Here is a 23,164-nt window from a genome sequence, read left to right on the forward strand (position 1 = left end):
GAGGTCACTGACATCCTTTCGCTTGTCCATTCTTACTACTTCCAACACATCAGTACAGCAGACAGTAATAATGAGGTAACTCGAAACTTTTAAAACTAAACAGCTTCGTCTTGAAAAACAGGAGCTATATATAAATATGGGAGTTGTAGTCTTTCTTAAACAGTATTTATGGAAACTGTAATGGTGCTGTGTTTTTCTAAAAACTACAACTTCCATCATCGCCAACGGCCCCTCAACCCGGCAGTAGCGAAACACGCAACGCCCATTGACTCTATTGGCTAGTCCAAAAAGAAGGGGAGTTTTGTTAATATAAGTTAAAAGAGACAGACCAAATTAAAAAAAAATGTATCTCCTACTTTACGTAAGAATTTAGTTTCTTAGATTATCTACGTAATTAAAAAAATATTTTCATAGATTTGAAATCAATTTCTAAAACCACACAATAGATATCGTGATTTCCCCTATCAGAGGGTGAGTACTATGGTATCGTCCTGTCTCCATCGCCTTCTTGGCGCGTTGTATTAAAATCGAATTTAGTACATATTTTTTAGTGCAGTAGGTTTTGGGTAGCCGGTCGAGAACGTTCGCTTTTTTCAAGTTTTACCTTTGAGAACAATACAACAGCACAACAATGTCATTTAAACACCGGTCAAGTCGATACGATGATGGTGATGATGATTATAGGTAAGGAGTAAAACTGGATGATTAGGGATGTGTATTTGTTGCAGCAATTGTGTATTCTTGTTGCTAAAATAGGGGGTGGGGAGGAAAAGGAAAGAGATATGTGATTATACGTTAACAGATTGATTATCAAGCTTTTGTTCAGGTTGTAGCCTCTTAAAAACAGAAATAAAATACGTGGTGAGATAAGGGGATTAGTTCAGAGAAAAACAACTTAGAAAGTTTAGGCGGTTTTAGACGGCAGCTAAAAGATTCCAAGTACAGTAGAATGTCAATTAGTGACTAAATTCCGTTTTAGTTGCACAAGAGTCCGATGAAAAATCTATGAAATTGTGGATCGTAGTAGATGTACGGGTACTGTCGTTCTCTTCAGTATAGTGGCGTGGAAACAGAAATAAAGCAGTAGGGATCAACAAATCCTGGACTATATCCTTGTTACTTTTTTTTCTGGTTTTCGAAAGAATATTTTGATCAGTCGTTTTGCATTTTGGAAGATGTACACGGTTTATTTCCAAAATCTTTCATGTTGTACAAGAAAAGCTCTTACAACCAGTACATTGTTTTTTAAATCTATTATAGTCAAAGCATTACTAACACAGGAAAAAAAGTAGCAGGGAGCCATGATTTGTAACAATGAAAGTTAGACAATGAAACGAAGCACTGTAGAGAATTTATGCTGCTGTCCTTGTTGAATGATCGCGATGCCGATTGGCTACTTTAGAAAATGGCTGCCACGGCGCGAAATCCAACAGCTGACTGAGCCAAACCCCGGGTATTCATTTCCCGCGTTGTTTTGTCATTGCATGGAAATGCTGCGGGTCAACTCTTTAAAGACTCTTTAAAGTCAACTCTTCTGTCGACACTAATAAAATGTGGAATAAAACGATTGCTCAGTTTTCATTTTTTACTTTAAAGAAAAAAGTGGATTCAGCGTAGAGTTAGTTTTGACGGGGGTTAATTTAGAACTGTGCATAGTACGATCTGTCGATTAAGTTCTTTTTCGTTTTATTTTATTTTTATTCTTAACGCTATAAAGTAAAGATCGTATCGTATTCATACTCGTAATTTGTGCATGTCTTTTGGATTACAGTTTAACCTTTTGCATTCAGTATAAAAGCAGCTTCTATTTTCCGTACTTCTCGAAGGTGAAAAATCCCAAGGTTGAGTATCTTTAAAAAGTAAAGCTGATTTGCTACAAATTGTTTTGACGCATACTCGTATTGTATCGAACTGTAGGAATTCAACTTCTGTTGAAAAGGCTTCAGTTTGTACGTAAATCATGGAGTCAATTAGTCCCAAGGTAACATTCTATATTCGAGCATTTCTCAAAATATTGTACCCAGTTTTAATTTAAAAAAATAAGTATTGCTGATTTAATATACTCTGATAAGCAGCGCTAAACGTCTACCTTCATTCGTCTTTTCTTTGTAATTATTGTACTGATCTGTGTAATGTAGGAGAAGACCCCCAGCAAGGTGGTCCCAGGGCCGGAAACGTGGAGCTGATGGGAAGCTGAGGCAGCAAGACGACGCAGATTCCACTTTGTTTGATGACCAAGAGAAAGGGAGTTATGATAACCCCCATTTGGACCAAAGACCACCAAGGTAGGAAGAAAATCTTACTTGATATTTGTGAAGTTCTGGGGCCGAATGGTATCAAAACGCTTGATTTTAAAACTTGTATGGACACTTTGTATATATTTTTTTGTAACTTTTGACATAAAAATGCGATTGCCTCTGCTTTAAATGTTCAGATTTTTTTTTGTCTCTGTACCCCACTCATCCCCCAAATGACGGGCTGAGAATTGTCATTTGTCTGCTAAGATGTTTTTATTTCCAGTCAGTATTTATGTAACACATTGTCTATATTCCCTAAGTTGGTCTGTAGTTTGAAAATTATTTAAAAACGAGTGTAGTTTATCTTAAAGTAATTTTAGATTTTTTATGACCATGTATATGTTTGTATTTGAGAGAGATTATTGCTTATATATTTTGTTTTTACATTTTTTTGGATATTTTGCAGTTTTACAACTCCAGAAGCGGAAGGACCATTCCCACGATGTTCAGATTGGGCCAAATGTGTGGAGGAGGAAGAGCTGAGAACAGATGTAAGGAAAGACATGCAGAGGTCAGTGAAAGTGATCTTTTACTAGATGTGCCATAAATTGACATGGTGGCATATAAGCTTCAGTTGCCTAACAGTGAAAGAAAATTTCCACCTGCATAGAATTGTTTGGCTGTTTCGTCTTTTTTTTTTTTTTCTTCCACTTGCTATTTCAAAAGCAACCTATATTTGAGTGAAACCATTTACTTTGGCACATTTGTGTGTGGGTGTAGCCATGTGTTTACTTGTCTTCAAACTTCAGTTATTGAAAAGGCAGACATGCAAATCCATACGACTTACAACAGTATTACAAGTAAAGTGGTCTTTTTACCTTCATCACCCATATCCATGCATTCCTTTAATGTTCTTAGCTATTTTTTTCAGTATTACCCTTTGCTGTTTTAAAATTATAATAATGAATATGTCTTGATTATGAAAAAAATGTTTTGTTTTTTTTTTCTTTTGGGTAGTGCAGATGGGAGAACTTCTGAGTAGGGATGTTACAATACTAGTCTTTTGATATTTAGTAACAATACCAGTAAAATTTCACATTACTCTTGCTTTTCCTTTTTTATTTTTTTTCTCCCCAGTATCAGTGCTACCTCTAAAGTCTGTATTGCACTCATGCGTGACTGTAGGTAGACAAATTACTCCAGAAGGCGCAATAATACATGAGAGAAACTGAGTAAAGACTACATATCAAAATGCATGTTGGAAATTAAAAACAGAGGTTATGTCTAGAAATGATTTTGTGTTTGCGCATGAACATTTTGGCACATGAGTGCGGGAATCCTATGCGCTTTTTTTTTTTTAAAAAAAAAAAAGAAGAAGAATAGGAGCAAAACACGCACAGGGTTGAGCGATTGCCATTTTTGACCCATTATGGAATTACTTCAGAAACAGATTTTTGCATGCTTTGAGAGCGAAATATTGTCACTGATCAAATCAGGTGTAATTGTTTAGCTTTTATAAATGTGTGACGAGTAGAAGGAAGGATAATGGGATAAATTGCTTTTAAACAGTGTCCTTTACAGGCCTGGTAAATTAATATAAGCTTTGCATAGGCTACATTCTCTGATTGTAATGAGCACTTCCACAGATGTCTATTTTATAACCAGTGTATACGGTTCAGAGTAACACTGGATTGTGATTTTTACATGTGTCCATACAGTATAGGGATGTGGGAGGACTGTCGCAGCCAACAGCTGTAGCAAGAAACATTGACATAAGACTCCAAAGAATTGGCTATTTGGCTTGTCTACACCAGCGGTAGACATGAGCAGCTCCATCTGTTAATGCCAAAATAAAATTAATTTAGTTGTTCAATGCTTTAAGGGACAAATTACATCTTTCTGTTAATGTGTACTGTGTTAGCCGAATTATACAGTTGGCAGGACAAGTAAAACTGTACACTTCATTGCTAAATACAAATGTGTAAAAACTAAATTACAGACCGGCTAAATTTGTTATTCATTTGGCTTTTGAGGGAAAACTAACATTAGTTAGTATAACTGTGAATGAAAGCACACATCATATATTTGAATGGTACATTGAAGAATGTAATGCTGTTTCACAGTTATAAATTTGAGTACATGAAGCAAAAGCTGAAGTACTTTTCAGATTCTGAATCTGTACACAAGCAAAACAAAGTCTGATCACTCACACCAGAACATTTGAACATGACAAAACAAAGGCTGCTTTAATAGGATTTCACACAGGAAGCTTTAAAGTTGAGACAAATGTGTAATGATTCAATTATTATAAATATTTCAATTACAAATATTACAAACAACCAATTTAATTTACTGACTTACCAGCCTTTAAAACATTTTTCAAAAAGTTCTTTAAAGAGTTGGTTTAAATGGCAATATCCAGCAGTATCATGGAATTCACTAGTTTAACAGTACATATATAGAAACTTTTTGAAGTTCTGTATTTAGTATAGATTTTAAGCAGTAATTTTCAGTTTGACAGAAAATAATGAAGAATCAGAATGTGCGCATACGAAGGGTCATTGACGATGAGATGATATCATTCTTTATGAACCCTATGCTGAAATCCACACGTGCCCTAAGATTAAAGATTCTCAGTTAGATGTTACACTTCAGGGATCCCCATCTCCAGCACACATTTACATTCAAACCTTGCAATTGTATTTTTGTATTTATGAATGCAGGTGCTTACTCAAGTGATAGTTGGGTAATAACTTGATGGGTATACCAGTATTTTAGAACTGTCGTTACTGTTGGTATTGGTCTGTATTGGTGTTGGTACAGCATCTAGACGCCTCCAATAGCCTTTGAGTGTCTGGATTCTGAATGGAGGTATTTTTGACCAGTCTTCCATACAAAATCTCTCCAGTTCAGTTTGATGGCTGCCGAGCATGGACAGCCTGAGGGAACTGTGACGGCCATTCCAGAACATTGTACTTCTCCCTCTGCATGAACGCCTTTGTATATTTTGAACTGTGTTTTGGCTCATCGTCTTGTTGGAATTTCCAACCCCTGTGTAACTTCAACCTTGTAACTGATGCTTGAACATTATCCTGAAGAATTTGTTGATATTGGGTTGAATTTATCTGACCCTCGACTTTAAAAAGGGCCCCAGTCCCTGAACTAGCCACACAGCCCCACAGCATGATGGAACCTCCACCAAATTTAACAGTAGGTAGCAGATGTTTTTCTTGGAATGCGGTGGTGTTCTGCCATGCAAAGAGCTTGTTATGACCAAATAAATCAATTTTGTCTCATTAGTCCAAAGCACTTTGTTCCATAATGAATCTGGCTTGTCTAAATGAGCATTTGCATACAACAAGTGACTCTGTTTGTGGCGTGAGTGCAGAAAGGGCTTATTTCTCATCACCCTGCCATACAGATTTTCTTTGCAATTCAGCAAATTGCGCTGAATTGTAGAACGATGTACAGATACACCATCTGCAGCAAGTTCTTGCATGTCTTTGGAGGTGATCTGTGGGTTGTCTATAACCATTCTCACAATCCTGTGCATATGCCGCTCCTGTATTTTTCTTGGGCCTGCCAGACCTGGGTTTAACAGCAACTGTGCCTGTGGCCTTCCATTTCCTGATTCCATTCCTTACAGTTGAAATTGACAGTTTAAACCTCTGAGAGAGCTTTTTGTAGCCTTCCCCTAAACAGTGATACTGAACAATCTTTGTTTTCAGATCTTTTGAGAGTTGCTTGAGGATCCCATGCTGTCACTCGTCAGAGGAGAGTCAAAGGGAAGCACAACTTACAATGGACCACCTTAAATACATTTTCTCATGATTGCACACACCTGTCTATGAAGTATAATTCATGTGCTTAAAGAGCTAATCCAATTAATTCGGTGTTGCAAGTAATCAGTATTGAGCAGTTACATGCATTCAAATCAGCAAAATTACAGGTTGACCCACATTTTTGCACAGCCAGTTTTTCACATTTGATTTAATTTCATACAACTAAATACTGCTTCACTAAAAATTTTTGTTTGGAAAATACCCCAGTACTCGGATGTTCCTTGGAAATGAAAGACATAGCACTGTGACGTGTTTTTTTTTGCTTTGTTGATAGTAGAGTCAATTATTATGCAGGCTGAAAGGGGTTCCCAAACTTTTTCACATGACTGTAAGTGACTGTGAAAACTGAAAATGTATATAATTAGTCTGCTGACAAATGCATTTTCTTTATTGTATTAAGAACGTGTGCAATAGGCAAACCTTCTTGTCCTGAAGTGCTAATAATGAATGTTACTCTTTCATATGCCTTGGAAAATGAACATCTAAAAGTATGTGAATCCTTTCACATAAGCATTTTTCCAGCTGTCCTTAAGTGATGAGTTAAATTTCTTATGCCACTAATCCACCTTATAAATGGTTTTGGTCCATTCTGTGAAAAGTAAGAATTGATGTTGTCATTTGGCTTTAGAGATAAGAGGGCTACGCATAATGTAGTATGCATGTTCATGATGATGGCTCTGTCCTGGGGCCCCTCCTCTTCATTATTTGCCTCCTTCCCCTTGGCAGTACCTTTTGTAAATATAACATTAATTTCCACTGTTACATTGACACTTGGCTCTATCTCACTAGCAAACCTATGTTTTCCTTCCCACCCTCCTCACTTATTGAATGCATAGCACAAATTAAATCCTGGTTCTTCTCAAATTTTCTTAAATTTAGATGTGACAAAGCTGAGGTTCTCCTCTTTGGTACAAAAATCAATATTATCCAAAACTGATCATCTTTCATTTTTTATTAATAATTCCTCTGTCTCCCCTTCACCATAGGTCTAGAGCGTGGGTGTCATCCTTGACAATACTGTTTTCAGTCCCACATCAATAACCTCTCCTGGTCTGCATATTTCCACTAGCTTAACATTAATCATATTGGCCCCTCCCTCACTCACTCCCTATACCACTTCTATCCTTGTTCATAGCCTTGTCACTTCTCGCTTGGATTATTGCAGTTCCCTCTTCTTTGACCTTTCTCGCAAATCTCTCTATAAGCTTCAACTGCAGAATTCAGCTGCCCGCATCATTACTAGATCTCCCTCTATTCATCATTTTATTCCTGTCCTGCAGCAGCTTCACTTGCTTCCGGTTAAGTTCCGCATTGACTTAAAAATTCTCCTGTCGACATTCATGGCTATCCACAGTCTTGCCCCTCCATATCTGTCGGACCTCCATGTTGCCATTGTCTCCTGCAACCTTAGATCCTCTTCCTCCATTCACGTGACTGTCCCCTTCACCCATCTTACCACTATGGGGAGCAGAGCATTCAGTTGCTCTGGAACTAATTACCATTGGAGCTTAGAAATATTGATTCATTTTCACTTAAATCTAAAAATCTCAAATCTAAACTTAAAACTCATCTGTTTAATACTGCTTTTTCTCTGATCACCATTGCTCTGTCTGATTTAATTTTTTTTGTTTTTTATATATATTCTTTGTATTTTTAGTTTTGTTTATAATGTGAATCTTGTCTTTTGTTTGGTGTCCTTGAGTGTTTAGAAGGGCGCCTATGAATAAATGTAGTAGTTGTTATTATTATAATAAGGGATACATCTCGCTAAAGCCATATTTTTGTACAGCACAGATTTCATAAGTGAAACTATGTACCGTTCCCAAAATTTAAATGAAATCGGTCTTCTAAAGTATGTTCTTTGGTTACATGCATTTGACAACTTATTAGCAGTGCAGCACTGTTTGCTTTGGTGTAAACCAAGATGTTGCCTTTGGTAAATTTTTGTTACCTTGTCCTGACCTGGTATTTCTTTTGTTTGTTCAGGTACAGAAGACGAATCTTGGTTAATGAAATACATGACAGGGAAAGGAAGGCCTCCTCTGGAAGGTATGCGTTATATATAACAGTGTAGCCAAGACTCCAGTCACTTCAAACTATGGCTGCAAGAGTAGCAAGATTTTTTTTCCAGTAGCCTGTAGGCATGTTTGAATGACAATTAATACATATTTCCTAGATATTTTCAGTATGTGTAAGTACAGAAATATAAGATGCACCCCAACTTCAGTTGAGCTTGTAGACCTTTTTGGATAATGGTCTTCAGCAGTTTGATTGGGATAAGCAAAATTGTGTTTAAAAAGTTACATAGGTTAAATAGACAGTTGTTTGTGGCAGGCATGTTCAGTGATAGTAAAAACCTCTTGATTGACAATTTTTTTTGAAGTTCAGAATAAAGCCTGCATAAGGGTACTCTGAGTGTTGATGCATTCCACGGTTAATGATGTAAAGTTCTCAGAAGGATGACATCAAAAATGTAGTGAGAGAGAGGTGTTAAAGCGTCTGTGAATTAGGAAATTTATCGTTAACAAAAATACAGTTGGCTGAATAAATGTTTTTGTATTTTCTGGTTAAAAATCCTTTCTAGTGCATTCCTTGCAATCAAGAGCGCTTGAGAATCCTTTTGATTATTAAAGTAATTACTTGCCAACAATTCAGAATTGTAATTATCTTGAGAAAAGATAAATAAGTGCTTTTCAGTTTGGTTGATTTCTGTGTTTTTGTAAGTAACAAAGTATTTATGATAACTTTAACTCATTGGATGCTCTGATCAGCTGAAGGTGATGTGGAAAAAATTTTTCAATTCGAAGTTCACCTGTTTAGCAACGTATAGTAATTTTGTGCATGCCCATATGAGTAAAGGTGTCTTGAGTTTATTTTGTACAGTACATTTACACTAACGTTTTAACGCATTTGCTTCATTGAGTGTGATACCAACATATAATCCTCCCTCCAAGGGTGCTAGCAAATCTCACTTCACTGGCTTAATCAATTAAGTGTTATTTTTCAGTTTGACCATTAGCTGTATATTCTGTACTCTGATGCATATGTTTGTGGATGCACTATAATAGGTGGTAATTGCAGCCCAGGCCTATATGTGCATACCTGGTGACTGTCACTATACAGAGCTTATTTTCAGCTGAAAATTTGTAAATTTGTTGCACTACTTGGAAACTCTGTAGTTAAAATATGCATTAAAATGTACATTCCACTTCCATAGTGCAGTGTATTCATCTCAGTTGTCCTTTTAAATAGTAATGCTACCTGTCTGATTGGTTAAAATCTAATCGGGGTTTTTTTTTGTTAATATTAGACACTTCTACATGTTTTTCCCATTTTTAATTTTTTTCCTAAACATAGCAACTGGATGCACACACAGATACACAGACACTTACCTTTCATTAAATTGGGTAAGTTGATTTTTCTCCCTCAGGCAGTTACTGTCTGTTAGACTTACTCACCATGAATGTTTGCAGCGCACCATTTATCGGAATGTACTTTATAATGGATGTTGTAATAAATTGCAGTGCATTTTTCATTCCAAAAGGTGGTATATCACAAGCTTAGCATTGCTTTCACAAATCCCATACCAAATGGCATATAACTGTCATAGCAATTGGACAGATTCACAGTTGCAGAAAGATACTTGCCCTTTAATTAAGGTTAGGGTGTTGGGTGTGTATGTATAAGTCTATGAATGTGTGTTTTGGATGGCATGGTACTTGCAAAGTTGCTAGGGCTGCTGCCTCACAGATCCAGCATCCTCCTTTGAAATCCCTGATTCTAAATTTGATTAGTGTTAATGTATGTTTTGGTATTCTGTCCAGTGTAGTTTCCTGCCTTGTCCTCGATTCTGTCAGAATAAGCTCTGGAACATCATTAACCTGAATTGGGTTGAGAAAATTGTGTTGCAGAAAAAATTAAACATGTTTCCATGGAGTGGACATTTTATATAGTTTAAATGTAGCTGTGTTATTTATGTTAATCTCTGCCTGTTACACTTGCATTCTATAGCTCGGATTCCAGAGACTCTCCAGTGCCAGCTGAATTGGAAACTGATGAGAGAGTACTTATGCGGAGACAAAAGCAGATAAACTATGGGAAAAATACTATTGCTTATAACAGATACATTGAAGAGGTTCCTAGGTAAGTAAGACTGTTTAGAAAATCATCCATTATTGCCACTCTTCACTGAAATGTGCCTTCAACTTCTGTTTCTTTTACTTGCTTTTCTCATTTGCCTGTCATGTTCTCCATCTGAAGCTTTTTAAAAACTGGATACGTTCTTAGTCACTCTGATCAGATGCTTGTGTTTCTTCCTTATAGTGTTTCACTAATATTCTGTAACAGTCTCCCCATGCTGTTTTATTTATGCTTCAGTTAATTAAATATTTAAGAATACCCCACATTCCTTCCTATAAGTATATGGTTTCAGATATGGCCTTAAATGTACTCCTCCTTTTGTTTTAATACTTTTTTAAGTAATTTGACAGCCATTATCCTAGCATTTATTTTCTAATAAATAAAAACCCTATTAATAATGTTAAATGCTTCAGTGTCTAAACAGTAAAATAGTTCATTTCCAACTGCCCTCCCCTAGCCAATGAGTTAAGCCATTTAACATGCATGTATAAAATAGCAGGCTATATTCTGCACAGCCACTAAGAAGTTTATTCTTTGAACAACTCCTTTTACTCATTTTTGCTAATGATGCAGTAGATGTACGTTAATGTATTGTAAATTGTTCGTGCAAATGCATAGCAGTTAAAGGTAAGGTACTTTACTTGAAACTCCAAAAACACACACACATTTTTGACTGATTCAAATATTTATACAGTCAATTCAGTTATTTTACAAAACCTGTTTGGGCTACGCCAATACAGTCTGTAGCCCCTGAACGCGCGCAATGGTAAAGTAACCTGGTCTAAGCATTTATGTTCATTATGTGTGATGTAGCTGCTTTGAAATGCGATTCTGTAAAGAAAAGTCAAATCGCTGGGTATTTGCTGGCTGTAGCGAAATAGATCCTAGTTAAGCTTAGTAAACAATCTTTTGACACCAGTGTTATGTACAGTATGTACACAATGTATATTTATATTCCCAAAGAGCAAATAAGGCTTACCTACTGTATGACATGAGTTTTCTTAGCTGCACTTACCTCTGTTTTGGGGCTCACACCATTTGTGTGTATTTGTGCGCACGTCCACCGCATCCTGTGCTTTTTGACGAACACCAACATTCAAAATTCTGATATTTGATTGGTGTTACTTCTGCCGATCAGATTTGCTACATGATTAATCGGCGAGACTCATCTTTTTATAGAAAAACAATCCAGAGGTGATTTTATTGATTGATTTAACAAGTAATTTTATACAGATAACTTGCAGGCATTTGAATGTTTACTTTTTTTTATCATTTTATGTATTTGAAAAATAAAAGCACGCAGTTGTGCAAACATTTCTATTTTTTTTTCCCCCCCAGATTTCATCTACATAGTTGTCCTGTAAATGCACTGAGGTGTATGGGTGTTTTTTTTTTGTTTTGTTTTTTTTTTCCCCCCCTCACTTTGTACATCACATTGAGAGGACACCCAGCTACATCTTTCACTTTATGGTCATATTAAGGCATTGTGATACATCTGAACAGGGCATTTTGTTTCTCACCAACCTTGTATGTGGTTTGATCAACCTGATCAGTTTGCTTTATTTTTAAAAAGTTTTATGCTGAGCTCTGTCATCGTATAAAAAGACAGTTCTATTATTTCCAATAGGTTGTGCTTTTTAAAGACTAACATTAAGGTGCATCACTTTTGTTCAGTCCCTCCAACTTGTAAAATATACACACACACTACAAGAATATCTCTAGAAAGACTTAGTGGTGATCCTTTTGAAGTTCAAATGTGTGTGACAAACACAGTAGGCACTGTAGCCTCAATTTTTTTTTTTTTTTTAGTGTTGGTGTATCCTCAAAAAAAAATTGTCATCTTACACTTTTCAGTAGTTAATTAAAAGTACTTTATGAAGATTGATTAAATCTCTACATTTTGTTAATCTTGTCACAGCAGAGGAATTCATTTTGACTTTCATTTTAGACACTTTCGACAACCAGGGATTCATCCAAGGACTCCCAATAAGTTTAAGAAGTACAGTAGGAGATCTTGGGACCAGCAGATACGTATCTGGAGGGTTGCCCTACATGCTTGGGATCCACCAGAGGAAGAAGGCAGTGATTTACAAGCAATGTAAGTGTGTGTTTCCTCCCAATAACAATAACCCCAAACATTACCTAATTATTAACTTTTTGTAGGTGAAATATTTTAATATAAATTATAAAATTTACTAACAATATAAATGTGTATAACTTATTCCTAAATTTAAATTAGGGTTATAAAAAAAAAAAAAGTTACCACGTAATTGGTCTAAAATGTGAAGTAAAAATATCTGCTGTTCATCTTATGGCTGCCACAATACCAACATTATAAACCTCAATATATTAGGTACTAGCAAAATACCCACGCTTCGCAGCAGCGAAGTACTGCCTTTAAATTTTTATTAAGAAGAAAATTAAGCCTTTTTAAACTGAGGGAAAATATACCAATAATTATTTGTTAAGGATCTCTTTGTATACCACATTGTCAGTTCGGCCCTCTGGTTGTAATATGACCAGGCTGTACGCTGGGCTTACTCTTGAGCATGCAACGTACAGTTGGCCATGTGAAAAGTAATCTTGTCTGAAATCTCACAGTTTGGATTGCTGCTGTCATAATCGGTTTGTTTTTCATGGTTTGTTTCAATTACGTTAGTATTTGCTGGACTTGTTGTGTTGAAGTGACATTCGGCATCTATCAAGCATTGTAAGCAAACAACTGGTTTCATCGATAACTTAATATCCAGCTTTTGAGAGTTTAAACATTCATAAACATCAAAGTGTACACTACTGAAATCGTCACCTGTGAATCTAAGATGTTTAAGAGGCATTGGCGGTTGTCGAAAGGTGTAAAATATTTGGCCATTTCGGTACACTTGAAAGTGACAACCGAGCAATTCAGCGGCAGCCATCAACTCACATGCAGAACCATAGGTGAAGGGCTTAAGCATTTCACTCTTCTAGTGCTCCTGTGTAGTATAATTATCTCCTGTAAAGCCATCGGTCCACACCTTGAACCTGTCCCAGTCATTCAATACATAAGACAGAATGTTCCTCCGGATATCAAGAGTGAGCCTGATATGGCCATGCAATATGTAACAAAGAGAATGGAAAAGGCAGGTGCCATCTCCGGGCATGGAAACCATTTGGTAAGTGACAATTCTTTGATCGATGATGATCACCTCGATAGACATGTTAATGGGGGTACAGTTGGAATGATAAAGGAAATGGGTACCTGAGCAATGCAAAGTAAGTTTAAAATACCTACACAATAACTATAATCATAATAAACAAACAATAAAATGACGAAGAAGCTGTGGAATAAATAAAAAGGCTGCAGTTATCAGCAGGGAGACGTGAATCCCGTGGCGAAGCAAGGAAGAGAATGTAAAGACCGTAGCGACGGACTGCCTTATATAGGCAGGCAGCCAACAACGTGGGAGGCGTTGGGATGGGGGACCCAACGCCGCCTCACACGGTGACCGAGCTGCAGGCTATGGACGTATATATGTACGTAAGTAGGATTCAGTTAGCGTTGGGAACCTGCGTACCAAATTTCTTGAAGATTAGCCCATAAGTAACAAAGACCGTTCTACTCTCAAATGAAGACAAAATGGACTAGTTACTGAAAAATATGTAATCGTAACGGTGATCTTAAGTAAAGATTATAAAGGTGATTCTGCACTTTTTTTCTAGTATGCAATGCGGCATGAGACTTAGATTGTAATGTCTTCAAGCAACTTGAGAGAATTGTGATGTCCAAAGCTTGTATTGCCTAGTTCATAAAGATTCCTTTGGTTTTTTTAGCAAAGAGTGCCTCTTCAGGATATACAGACCCCTAGCTAACAATTGAATGTTGTGTAGCTTTTTATAGATATATGCCCAACTAAAAAAAATAATTAATTTCACAGATGTCATGTAAGTGTTGGTTTATTTGAAATTGAATAATTAGAAAAAGCATTTTACCGTAATTCATTTTGCTGCCACTGATGCCTTTTGACTCTTTCTGTTTAGTGAGCCGATTGACTTGGATGATATGGAGGTTGAATCAGGGGCCAGTGGTTCAACAGAGTCTGAGACAAGTTCCCATTATATGAAAGCCTGCAAGGCGCCAGCTTCAACACCAGAAGTAAGTAGAATTGGAATTTCTTAGGCTGCCTGGAACTAAATCGCCTGATAGGCCTCAATTAACCAAAAATAATACAACATTTGTATAAAATCAATTAACTTCAAACATTTTTTTTCATAATATATGAAAGATCTTTGTGCACATTAGAAATATGCTATAGAGAGGGGCATAGCTAACAGTAAGGCTGGACAATATAGACCAAAACCATGTGTCAGTATTTTTAGGCTGAATGGAGCTTTATGATCTATCTATCTATCTATCGAGCGATCGGTTAAATCTTCAGTTTTATGTCAAAGCCACATGTGAGAGGTTACAAACTCTTATTAAAATGGAATGCAATCAAAAAAAATACAAATAGGCTAACAGGATATCCAGTGCGCAAGATTCCAACATGTAAATCAAAAAATAGCCTATATTAAGTAAAAAAAAATATGCTTGTCTTTGAGAATGATTTTAATTATTTACAGCAATACAACACTGATTAAAATATTGTTTAATTACTGTTTTATCTCTCCTGATTAACATAATACACAGCTCTGTAAATAACGATAAAAAATGTAAACCAAAAATAAGAAGCCGCCTTATTCTGACAAATGAAATTTTCAGCTGAGGTGGATATAGTCTTCCATCTGTTACAGATTTTTGTGCAAGGAACATAGCTTATTAACAATCTCAGGTATGAGATGTCCTCTGGCAGGTTACAACATTACTATTACAGCGGTAAATCCTTTCGGAAGGAGATTTGAGAGGATCTGTAGAATTCTTCACACTAAATACAGTGGTGTGAAAAACTATTTGCCCCCTTCCTGATTTCTTATTCTTTTGCATGTTTGTCACACAATATGTTTCTGATCATCAAACACATTTAACCATTAGTCAACTATAACACAAGTAAACACAAAATGCAGTTTTTAAATGATGGTTTTTATTATTTAGGGAGAAAAATCCAAACCTACATGGCCCTGTGTGAAAAAGTAATTGCCCCCTTGTTAAAAATAACCTAACTGTGGTGTATCACACCTGAGATCAATTTCCGTAGCCACCCCCAGGCCTGATTACTGCCACACCTGTTTCAATCAAGATATCACTTAAATAGGAGCTGCCTGACATGGAGAAGTAGACCAAAAGCACCTCAAAAGCTAGACATCATGCCAAGATCCAAAGAAATTCAAGAACAAATGAGAACAGAAGTAATTGAGATCTATCAGTCTGGTAAATGTTATAAAGCCATTTCTAAAGCTTTGGGACACCAGCGAACCACAGTGAGAGCCATTATCCACAAATGGCAAAGACATGGAACAGTGGTGAACCTTCCCAGGAGTGGCTGGCCGACCAAAATTACCCCAAGAGCGCAGAGACGACTCATCAGAGAGGTCACAAAAGACCCCAGGACAACGTCTAAAGAACTTCAGGCCTCACTTGCCTCAATTAAGATCAGTGTTCACGACTCCACCATAAGAAAGAGACTGGGCAAAAACGGCCTGCATGGCAGATTTCCAAGACGCAAACCACTGTTAAGCAAAAAGAACATTAGGGCTCGTCTCAGTTTTGCTAAGAAACATCTCAATGATTGCCAAGACTTTGTTGAAAATACCTTGTGGACTGATGAGACAAAAGTTGAACTTTTTGGAAGGCAAATGTCCCGTTATATCTGGCGTAAAAGGAACACAGCATTTCAGAAAAAGAACATCATACCAGCAGTAAAATATGATGGTGGTAGTGTGATGGTCTGGGGTTGTTTTGCTGCTTCAGGACCTGGAAGGCTTGCTGTGATAGATGGAACCATGAATTCTACTGTCTACCAAGAAATCCTGAAGGAGAATGTCCGGCCATCTGTTCGTCAACTCAAGCTGAAGCGATCTTGGGTGCTGCAACAGGACAATGACCCTAAAACACACCAGCAAATCCACCTCTGAATGGCTGAAGAAAAACAAAATGAAGACTTTGGAGTGGCCTAGTCAAAGTCCTGACCTGAATCCAATTGAGATGCTATGGCATGACCTTAAGGCGATTCATGCTAGAAAACCCTCAAATAAAGCTGAATTACAACAATTCTGCAAAGATGAGTGGGCCAGAATTCCTCCAGAGCGCTGTAAAAGACTCATTGCAAGTTATCACAAACGCTTGATTGCAGTTATTGCTGCTAAGGGTGGCCCAACCAGTTATTAGGTTCAGGGGGCAATTACTTTTTCACACAGGGCCATGTAGGTTTGGATTTTTTTTTCTCCCTAAATAATAAAAACCATCATTTAAAAACTGCATTTTGTGTTTACTTGTGTTATATTTGACTAATGGTTAAATGTGTTTGATGATCAGAAACATTTTGTGTGACAAACATGCAAAAGAATAAGAAATCAGGAAGGGGGCAAATAGTTTTTCACACCAAACTATAACTGCAAGTAGCTTGAAGGTTAATTTTTAATTGTCTCCGTGTCAGTGGCCGTTTTCTCCTTGAGGAAGCTTGCAAGTGACTTCTTTACCCTAACTGTTGGTGGCTTAAGTCTTCGCTTCTTTTTGGTCTGCAGGCTTGGCACAGTAGTACAGCTGTGTAAGGCCGAAGCTGACCTAATTGGCCAAGAGGAACTGTGCCTCCAAGACCACACTGTTTCAATGAGTTAATCTTGTCACTGATGATATTTGACACTAAACCTTGGATTAGATCCACATTTGATGTCATGTTATTGCAACTAGTTTAATAAAGGCATCCTCTAGGGCTTCAGCTGTACACTCTCCAGTATGATCTTGCAGGGAAATAGCTAGCCTGTAAACATGCACATTTCTTCTCCCACTGTTCAGTGAAATGTACTATTAAGTTCATATATGACATGCATGTTCTGCTCGAGCACATTGTGAAATGCATCACTTCTGCAAGCTGATCAGTAAGACTCTGGCTTCAGTATGCATTTTTGGATAGTGTTTCGTTTGCAAAACAGTTCTGACCATGCAACTGTTATTTTCCATACAAGCATTGTTGGACAAGGTTGTGGGGTCCAGTTGCTGTGGGGCATCTGTTGCTGAAGAAAGATTCACATATCTTGACTTGGCTGATGATGCTGTGATCTTTGTGGAGTCAATGGAGGCTCTGATCAGGACCCTCGAGAGACTGAGTGAGGAGTCAGTGTGTCTGGGCTTGCGAGTGTCCTGGATAAAAACCAAGATCCAGGCCTTTAATGACCTCTTGGGCACATCCATCAGCAGTGTGTCTGTTTGTGGAGAGAGTGTTGACCTTGTTGAGAGGTTTACTTACCTTGGCAGTGATATTCATGTCTCTGGTGACTCTTCCTGTGAAGTCAGTAGATGGATTGGGAGAGCATGGGGGGTCATTAGGTCGCTGGAAAGTGGTGTGTGTCGCTCCCTATATCTATGCAAAAGGACAAAGGTCCAAGTCTTTAAAGTCCTGGTGCTTCCTGTCTTGCTATATGGTAGCGAGACATGGACGCTATCCAGTGACCTGAGATGAAGACTGGACTCCTTTGGTACTGTGTCTCTCCAGAAAATCCTTGGGTACGCTGGTTTGACTTTGTTGATTGAGCGGTTGCTCATGGAGTCCCGAATGAGGCACATTACCTGCATTTTAAGGAAGTGTCAGTTACGGCACTCCGGCCATGTGGCGCGTTTCCCAGAGGGTGATCCAACTCATAAGATCCTTATTGTTGGGGACCCAAGTGGCTGAACCAGGCCAAGGGGTCACCCACGTAACACCTGGCTGCAGCAGATAGAGGGTCATTTCTGGAGGGTGGGACTGGACCGAGTGTCTGCCTGGGGGGTTGCAAACCGGGATCCTGAGTTGTTTTGCAGTGTAGTGGGTGCGGCAACGCATGCTTAAATAATTTGGGGTTTTTTTTCCCCCCTTCAAATCAGAAACACTTGAGCAGCTTGAACTGTGGCTCTGTATCCCTACGTAGTTTAGGAAGTAGTGAGCAAGTGGAGGCAGGGTAGCACACAGTGTGAGAAATGCTAACAATGGTATAGTTTTACAAAATCCATTTTACAGAAACTAACGCATAATAAAGTAGCATGATTTAAACAGTGTTGTCATGTATCTACCTCATTTGAAAATATATACAGTAATCCCTCCTCGATCGCGGGGGTTGTGTTCCAGACCCCGCCGCGATAGGTGAAAATCCGCGAAGTAGAAACCATATGTTTGTATGGTTATTTTTATATATTTTAAGCCCTTATAAACTCTCCCACACTATTAACATTATTAGAGCCCTCTAGACCTGAAATCACAACCTTTAGTCAAAAGTTTAAACTGTGCTCCATGACAAGACAGAGATGACAGTTCTTTCTCACAATTAAAAGAATGCAAACATATCATCTCTTCAAAGGAATGCGTGTCAGGAGCAGAGAATGTCAGAGAGAGAGAGAGAGACAGTGCGAGAGAAAAGCAAACAATCAAAAAATCAATACGTGCTTTTGGTCTTTTAAGTATGCCGAAGCACCATGATAAAGTGGCATTTTTTTTTTAGAGGAGCGTCTGTATCATCTAGGCAATCCGCCTCTGTGCAAACAGCCCCTCTGCTCACACCCCCTCCGTCAGGCGCAGAGAATGTCGGAAAGAGTGAGAGAGACACAGAAAAGCAAACAATCAAACACCGTGCGGGAAGCATATCGTATATCATTGAGGAGTTTTATTTAATAAGTAATACGTGCTCTGATTTGGGTAGCTTCTAAGCCATCCGCCAATAGCATCACTTGTATGAAATCAACTGGGCAAACAAACTGAGGAAGCATGTACCATAAATTAAAAGACCCATTGTCTGCAGAAATCCGCGAACCAGCGGAAAATCCATGATATATATTTAGATATGCTTACATTTAAAATCCGCGATGGAGTGGAGCCGCGAAAGTCGAAGCGTGATATAGCGAGGGATCACTGTACTCAGATTCATGATTCTCTGTTTATTATTCCCCTTTAATATGAGAACCAAGATTTCTCTCTCTCAAGCACCATAATACTAGAGGATTACTACAACTTAATGCTTAGAAAAGCAGATGTGGGAGGTGGTTTGAGATTAGCCACTTTGGCTAGTAGGGGGGCAAAATCGGCTGAAAAGTGATATATTGCCAAATGGAGTGGGATTTTTTTTTTTTTCCCCAGGCCAGTAAATTTTGTGTATATTTTATCCATTTAAGTAGCAACTTTCCAATGTGAATATCTGGTTTGTTGGAACACTACAAGTAATGGAAGTCAACAAGTGGCACCTACAAAGGATAGACCGTTAACCTCAAGAGAAAAGCGCTCACTTAAATCCTATTAATTGGAACATATCAACACTGCCCCCTACATTTACAGTTACATCACTTACATATCACCATTGCTGATATCATTTTGTAAGCTGTGCTAAAACCAGACTTGTAGAAGATTAATCCAGGAGATGGAACATATTTTACATTTCTGTGGTGTTTGTTTTACACAGTTGGACAAAAATCTGTAAGGTCATTTTTAATATACAGGTTAAATTCCATTACAACGAATATCTTTACAACTAAATTTTCATTACAATGAATTATTTTTATAGCCCCGACAGCTTCCCCATATGACACGAGTCTATAGAAATTTCGTTACTATGAAGTAAATTCAGCAGATACTTTCATTACCCAGTGCCCAGAAGACCTTGAAATGCCTAAATGAATCATCCACAGAGCAGTTAGTTCTGTGGCTGCAACTCAGTTGTGCACAACGATCCTCAAACAGAAACACTAATTTTTTTTTTTTTTTTCTTTCTTCGTACTGTTTTTTTTTTTTTGTTTCCTGTGATTTTCAGTGATACCTTTTGCTTATTGCTCATCAACATTTGATAAACATCTGTTGGAATGTAACTCATTGTCACCCTCTTATAGAAACGGCAGACATGAAAAAACGATAACAGTTCATGTTAGAAAGAAAAAAAAAACTAAAATTTTTTGCATGTCTCGATTTGCGGCAAAAAGAAAAAAGACATGGCCAGTGAATTTGGAATTTCGCCATCGACATTGTCATTTTTCTTGATAGAACAAGCAAAAAAAAAGTAGAAAAATCTCGGGTTGCAAACGTATGTGAACTGCTGCTTTTGAAGACGTCAAAAGCCATTTTTATGTGGTTCAGTGATGCTCGTTCAAGAAACATTCCTATTAATGCAGCACTCATTCAAGAAAATGTGAGGTTTGTAAACTCTCTTGGGACCTCCCCCAACTAGACAGCAAGCACGATCTCCATATCTGTACAGGACAATAGCAGGCTCACAAATATGCGTCTCTCCGCCAAAGTAAATGGAAAAGATCTTGATGGGTGATGCAAGGTTAGGAGCACGTAAATTGTAAATGCATATAACGGGATTACTTGATCACTGATCTGGCCTCGACCCATCCTGACTGCTGTGTCTGTGTATAGCAGAGTGGCAGATCATGCAACAATAAATAGCTGTGCCGTTCTTGTTTGAAGCTGAATAAAACTGGTTTTGCTAAAGTACTGAGACTAAGCCTCGTGTTTTGAGGTGCAAGACAGGGACTTATAGCGCGACCCTGACCTTTTATAATTTGCTTCTGTAGCGCTTCACTGCAGCGCCTTGAGCCTCCTATTGCCCTGCCCCAGCAACGGACAAACGGCACTGCAATCGCGCTTCAGGACGCACTTTAGTGTATCGTTCCCGTTGGGTGGGGAGTGGGGTGTGTCTCAAAAGAGTTCAGAAACCTCACAATATGAAGAAGAAATAATGATTCGGCTCCTGATTGATAACTGTGCTGCCCACAACATGCTTCCACATTTAGATAATGTTCTTGTTGAATTCCTCCCACACAATTGCACGGCAGCACTTCAGCCATTGGATTTGGGCATCATTCACACCCTGAAAGTGTATTATTGCAAGGAAATGCTGAGAAAAATTTCTCGTCCGCATAACTTGTAGGCAGGAGGAGATTAAAATTAATGCGAAAAGCTATTGAAATGATTGCAAATGCCTGGATACAAAGTTAAAGAAAGCACTATAGTAACAAATACAGAATCTCATTACAACACAATGTACGTTACAATAAAATATTTTTTAGGTCCCTGGGAGTTTGTTGTAACGGAATTTTACCTGTATTAGCTGAAGCTATTTAAATCTTATTTCTCATGACCTAATTTAACTGCTGCCTTCAAGAATTTTTCACTACTTGCTAAGGCTGTTTGTGATTCCTGAAAAAGTGGAGCCTATTTGGAGATTACATTTATATAAGTCATGAAAGTAACTTGCACTTTTTCCCAAATGTAATTTTCAGAATTCCTGTTCTGGCACTCCAAACAAGATGAGACGCACAGAGAATGAAATGGAGAGTGCTTTCGACTTGGGAGCGTGCTTGGCAGATACTGAAGATGGCAGCCTTTGGATAAGCTAGTAGTAAACTGGTCATTTAAAAAAAAAAAAAAAAGTTTACTGGACTAATCCTGCCACTTTTTCTGGTTCACAGAAAAAATTTTTGGCAAAAGGGTTATTTTGAAATGCTCTTTCAGTTTTGTTTTCCTATTTGTATTTGGGCTTTCTGTGAATTGCACAGAATTGGAAGTTCCACATTGACCAAGATCTTGTTTTAACTTAAACCTTTGCCAAACATTTGGTAAGTATGATATCATATTTCAAAGAGTTCACATTTAAACCTTTGGCATTCCTTGAGTAAAGTTAAGCCTATGTTTAAGATTTACATTTTTTTTTTTTATTATTATTTTTTTTTTTTTTGTAACTTCTTGGCTCTTAATGTTTTGTGTTTTCATATGCACAGCTTTCCAGGGTTTGTCATAAGATATTCTTATAAAATGCTGTGCAGTTTAATGTATACCTTTAACTTTGGATTTCAAAAATTATAGTTCTGCATTACATATTATGATTCTGTATTTGAATAATGGTTGTTATATTTAATGCTAAAGTGTGTTCTTGGATGCAGTTTTGGTGAAATTTTGAGCATAAAAGATATTTAAGATTAATACCATTTTATCCTCATTGTTCATATTTATTGCCAACACTGTTACAAAAAAAAAAAATCAAGTCAGTTGGTTACATGGTTTGTATACATGAGTGCTAAACATTTATTCAGTTTGGCGGAGTTTCTTTATTTTCTTATGGACTTAATGGAGTGAAAAAATATAAATTTTAATTCGGGAGACCATGGATAATAAACAGATCAACATCTGTTTACATAAGTGTTCTTAAGTCCTTCTGTTTTTAATTGAGAATTGTGTAAGGAGGTGGTAAATTTATTTAACATGAACAAGATTATAACACATGCAATAAAAAGTTGTTTTCCCAGTTAATTCAAGAATACAAGTACATTCTCTGTATGCATTTAAAATACTGTGCAGATTGTGGAGCTAATCAACCCCCCTTTTTTAATTCTGGAGTATAGTTTTGTTTTATCGTTTTTTTAATGTGGATTTTTCTTGCTTATGTAAATAACAGCCTTGTATATATGTACTTTAATATTTTGTTCCTACAGAACCAGAATAAATTGCTGGTATTATATTTTCAAGATAGAATGCTTGACAGATTGTTAGCAATTCCCTCTGATTTGCAGTTTCTTTTTTGCGATGAAGGAAGACATTTTGCCAGGGAGGATAAACTGTATAATAAAAGGATAAACTTCTCTCTTTTCTGTTTTTATTTATAATGAACAAATGGATAGTAATATATAAAACCACAATATTCTCTAGAAGAGGCGGTTGACATGACATTAAAGAATAAAGCAGCTGTGGAACTGTGTTGCTTTATCACGCTTGAAAGAGTTTTTTTTGTTTTTAGAGCACAGCTGCAAGTCAAACTACACTCATTTTTCTGTCAACACTGTGACGTATGGTTTAC

The 23,164-nt window shown here is 37.3% G+C and overlaps 1 protein-coding gene across 1 annotated transcript; it reads left to right on the forward strand.

Annotated features, from left to right (window-relative positions):
- Positions 1-475: 475 nt before the first annotated feature.
- LOC120527861 (stem-loop binding protein) lies at positions 476-22,949 on the forward strand. Its single transcript, XM_039751766.1, has 8 exons — positions 476-684; positions 2,139-2,285; positions 2,704-2,808; positions 8,066-8,128; positions 10,091-10,222; positions 12,168-12,317; positions 14,237-14,351; positions 21,594-22,949. The coding sequence occupies exons 1-8, from the start codon at positions 632-634 to the stop codon at positions 21,708-21,710; spliced, it is 882 nt and encodes a 293-aa protein (XP_039607700.1). The 5' UTR covers positions 476-631; the 3' UTR covers positions 21,711-22,949.
- Positions 22,950-23,164: the final 215 nt, after the last annotated feature.

Source organism: Polypterus senegalus, chromosome 4, assembly GCF_016835505.1.
Source record: "Polypterus senegalus isolate Bchr_013 chromosome 4, ASM1683550v1, whole genome shotgun sequence".
NCBI lineage: Eukaryota > Metazoa > Chordata > Cladistia > Polypteriformes > Polypteridae > Polypterus > Polypterus senegalus.

Excerpts from the sequence above, each read along its gene's own strand:
- LOC120527861 (XM_039751766.1), top strand. The coding sequence starts at position 632 with ATGTCATTTAAACACCGGTCAAGTCGATACGATGATGGTGATGATGAT. Across the intron at positions 2,809-8,065 it reads GTAAGGAAAGACATGCAGAG|GTACAGAAGACGAATCTTGG; the intron begins GTCAGTGAAAGT and ends TTGTTTGTTCAG. Across the intron at positions 12,318-14,236 it reads GGCAGTGATTTACAAGCAAT|TGAGCCGATTGACTTGGATG; the intron begins GTAAGTGTGTGT and ends CTTTCTGTTTAG.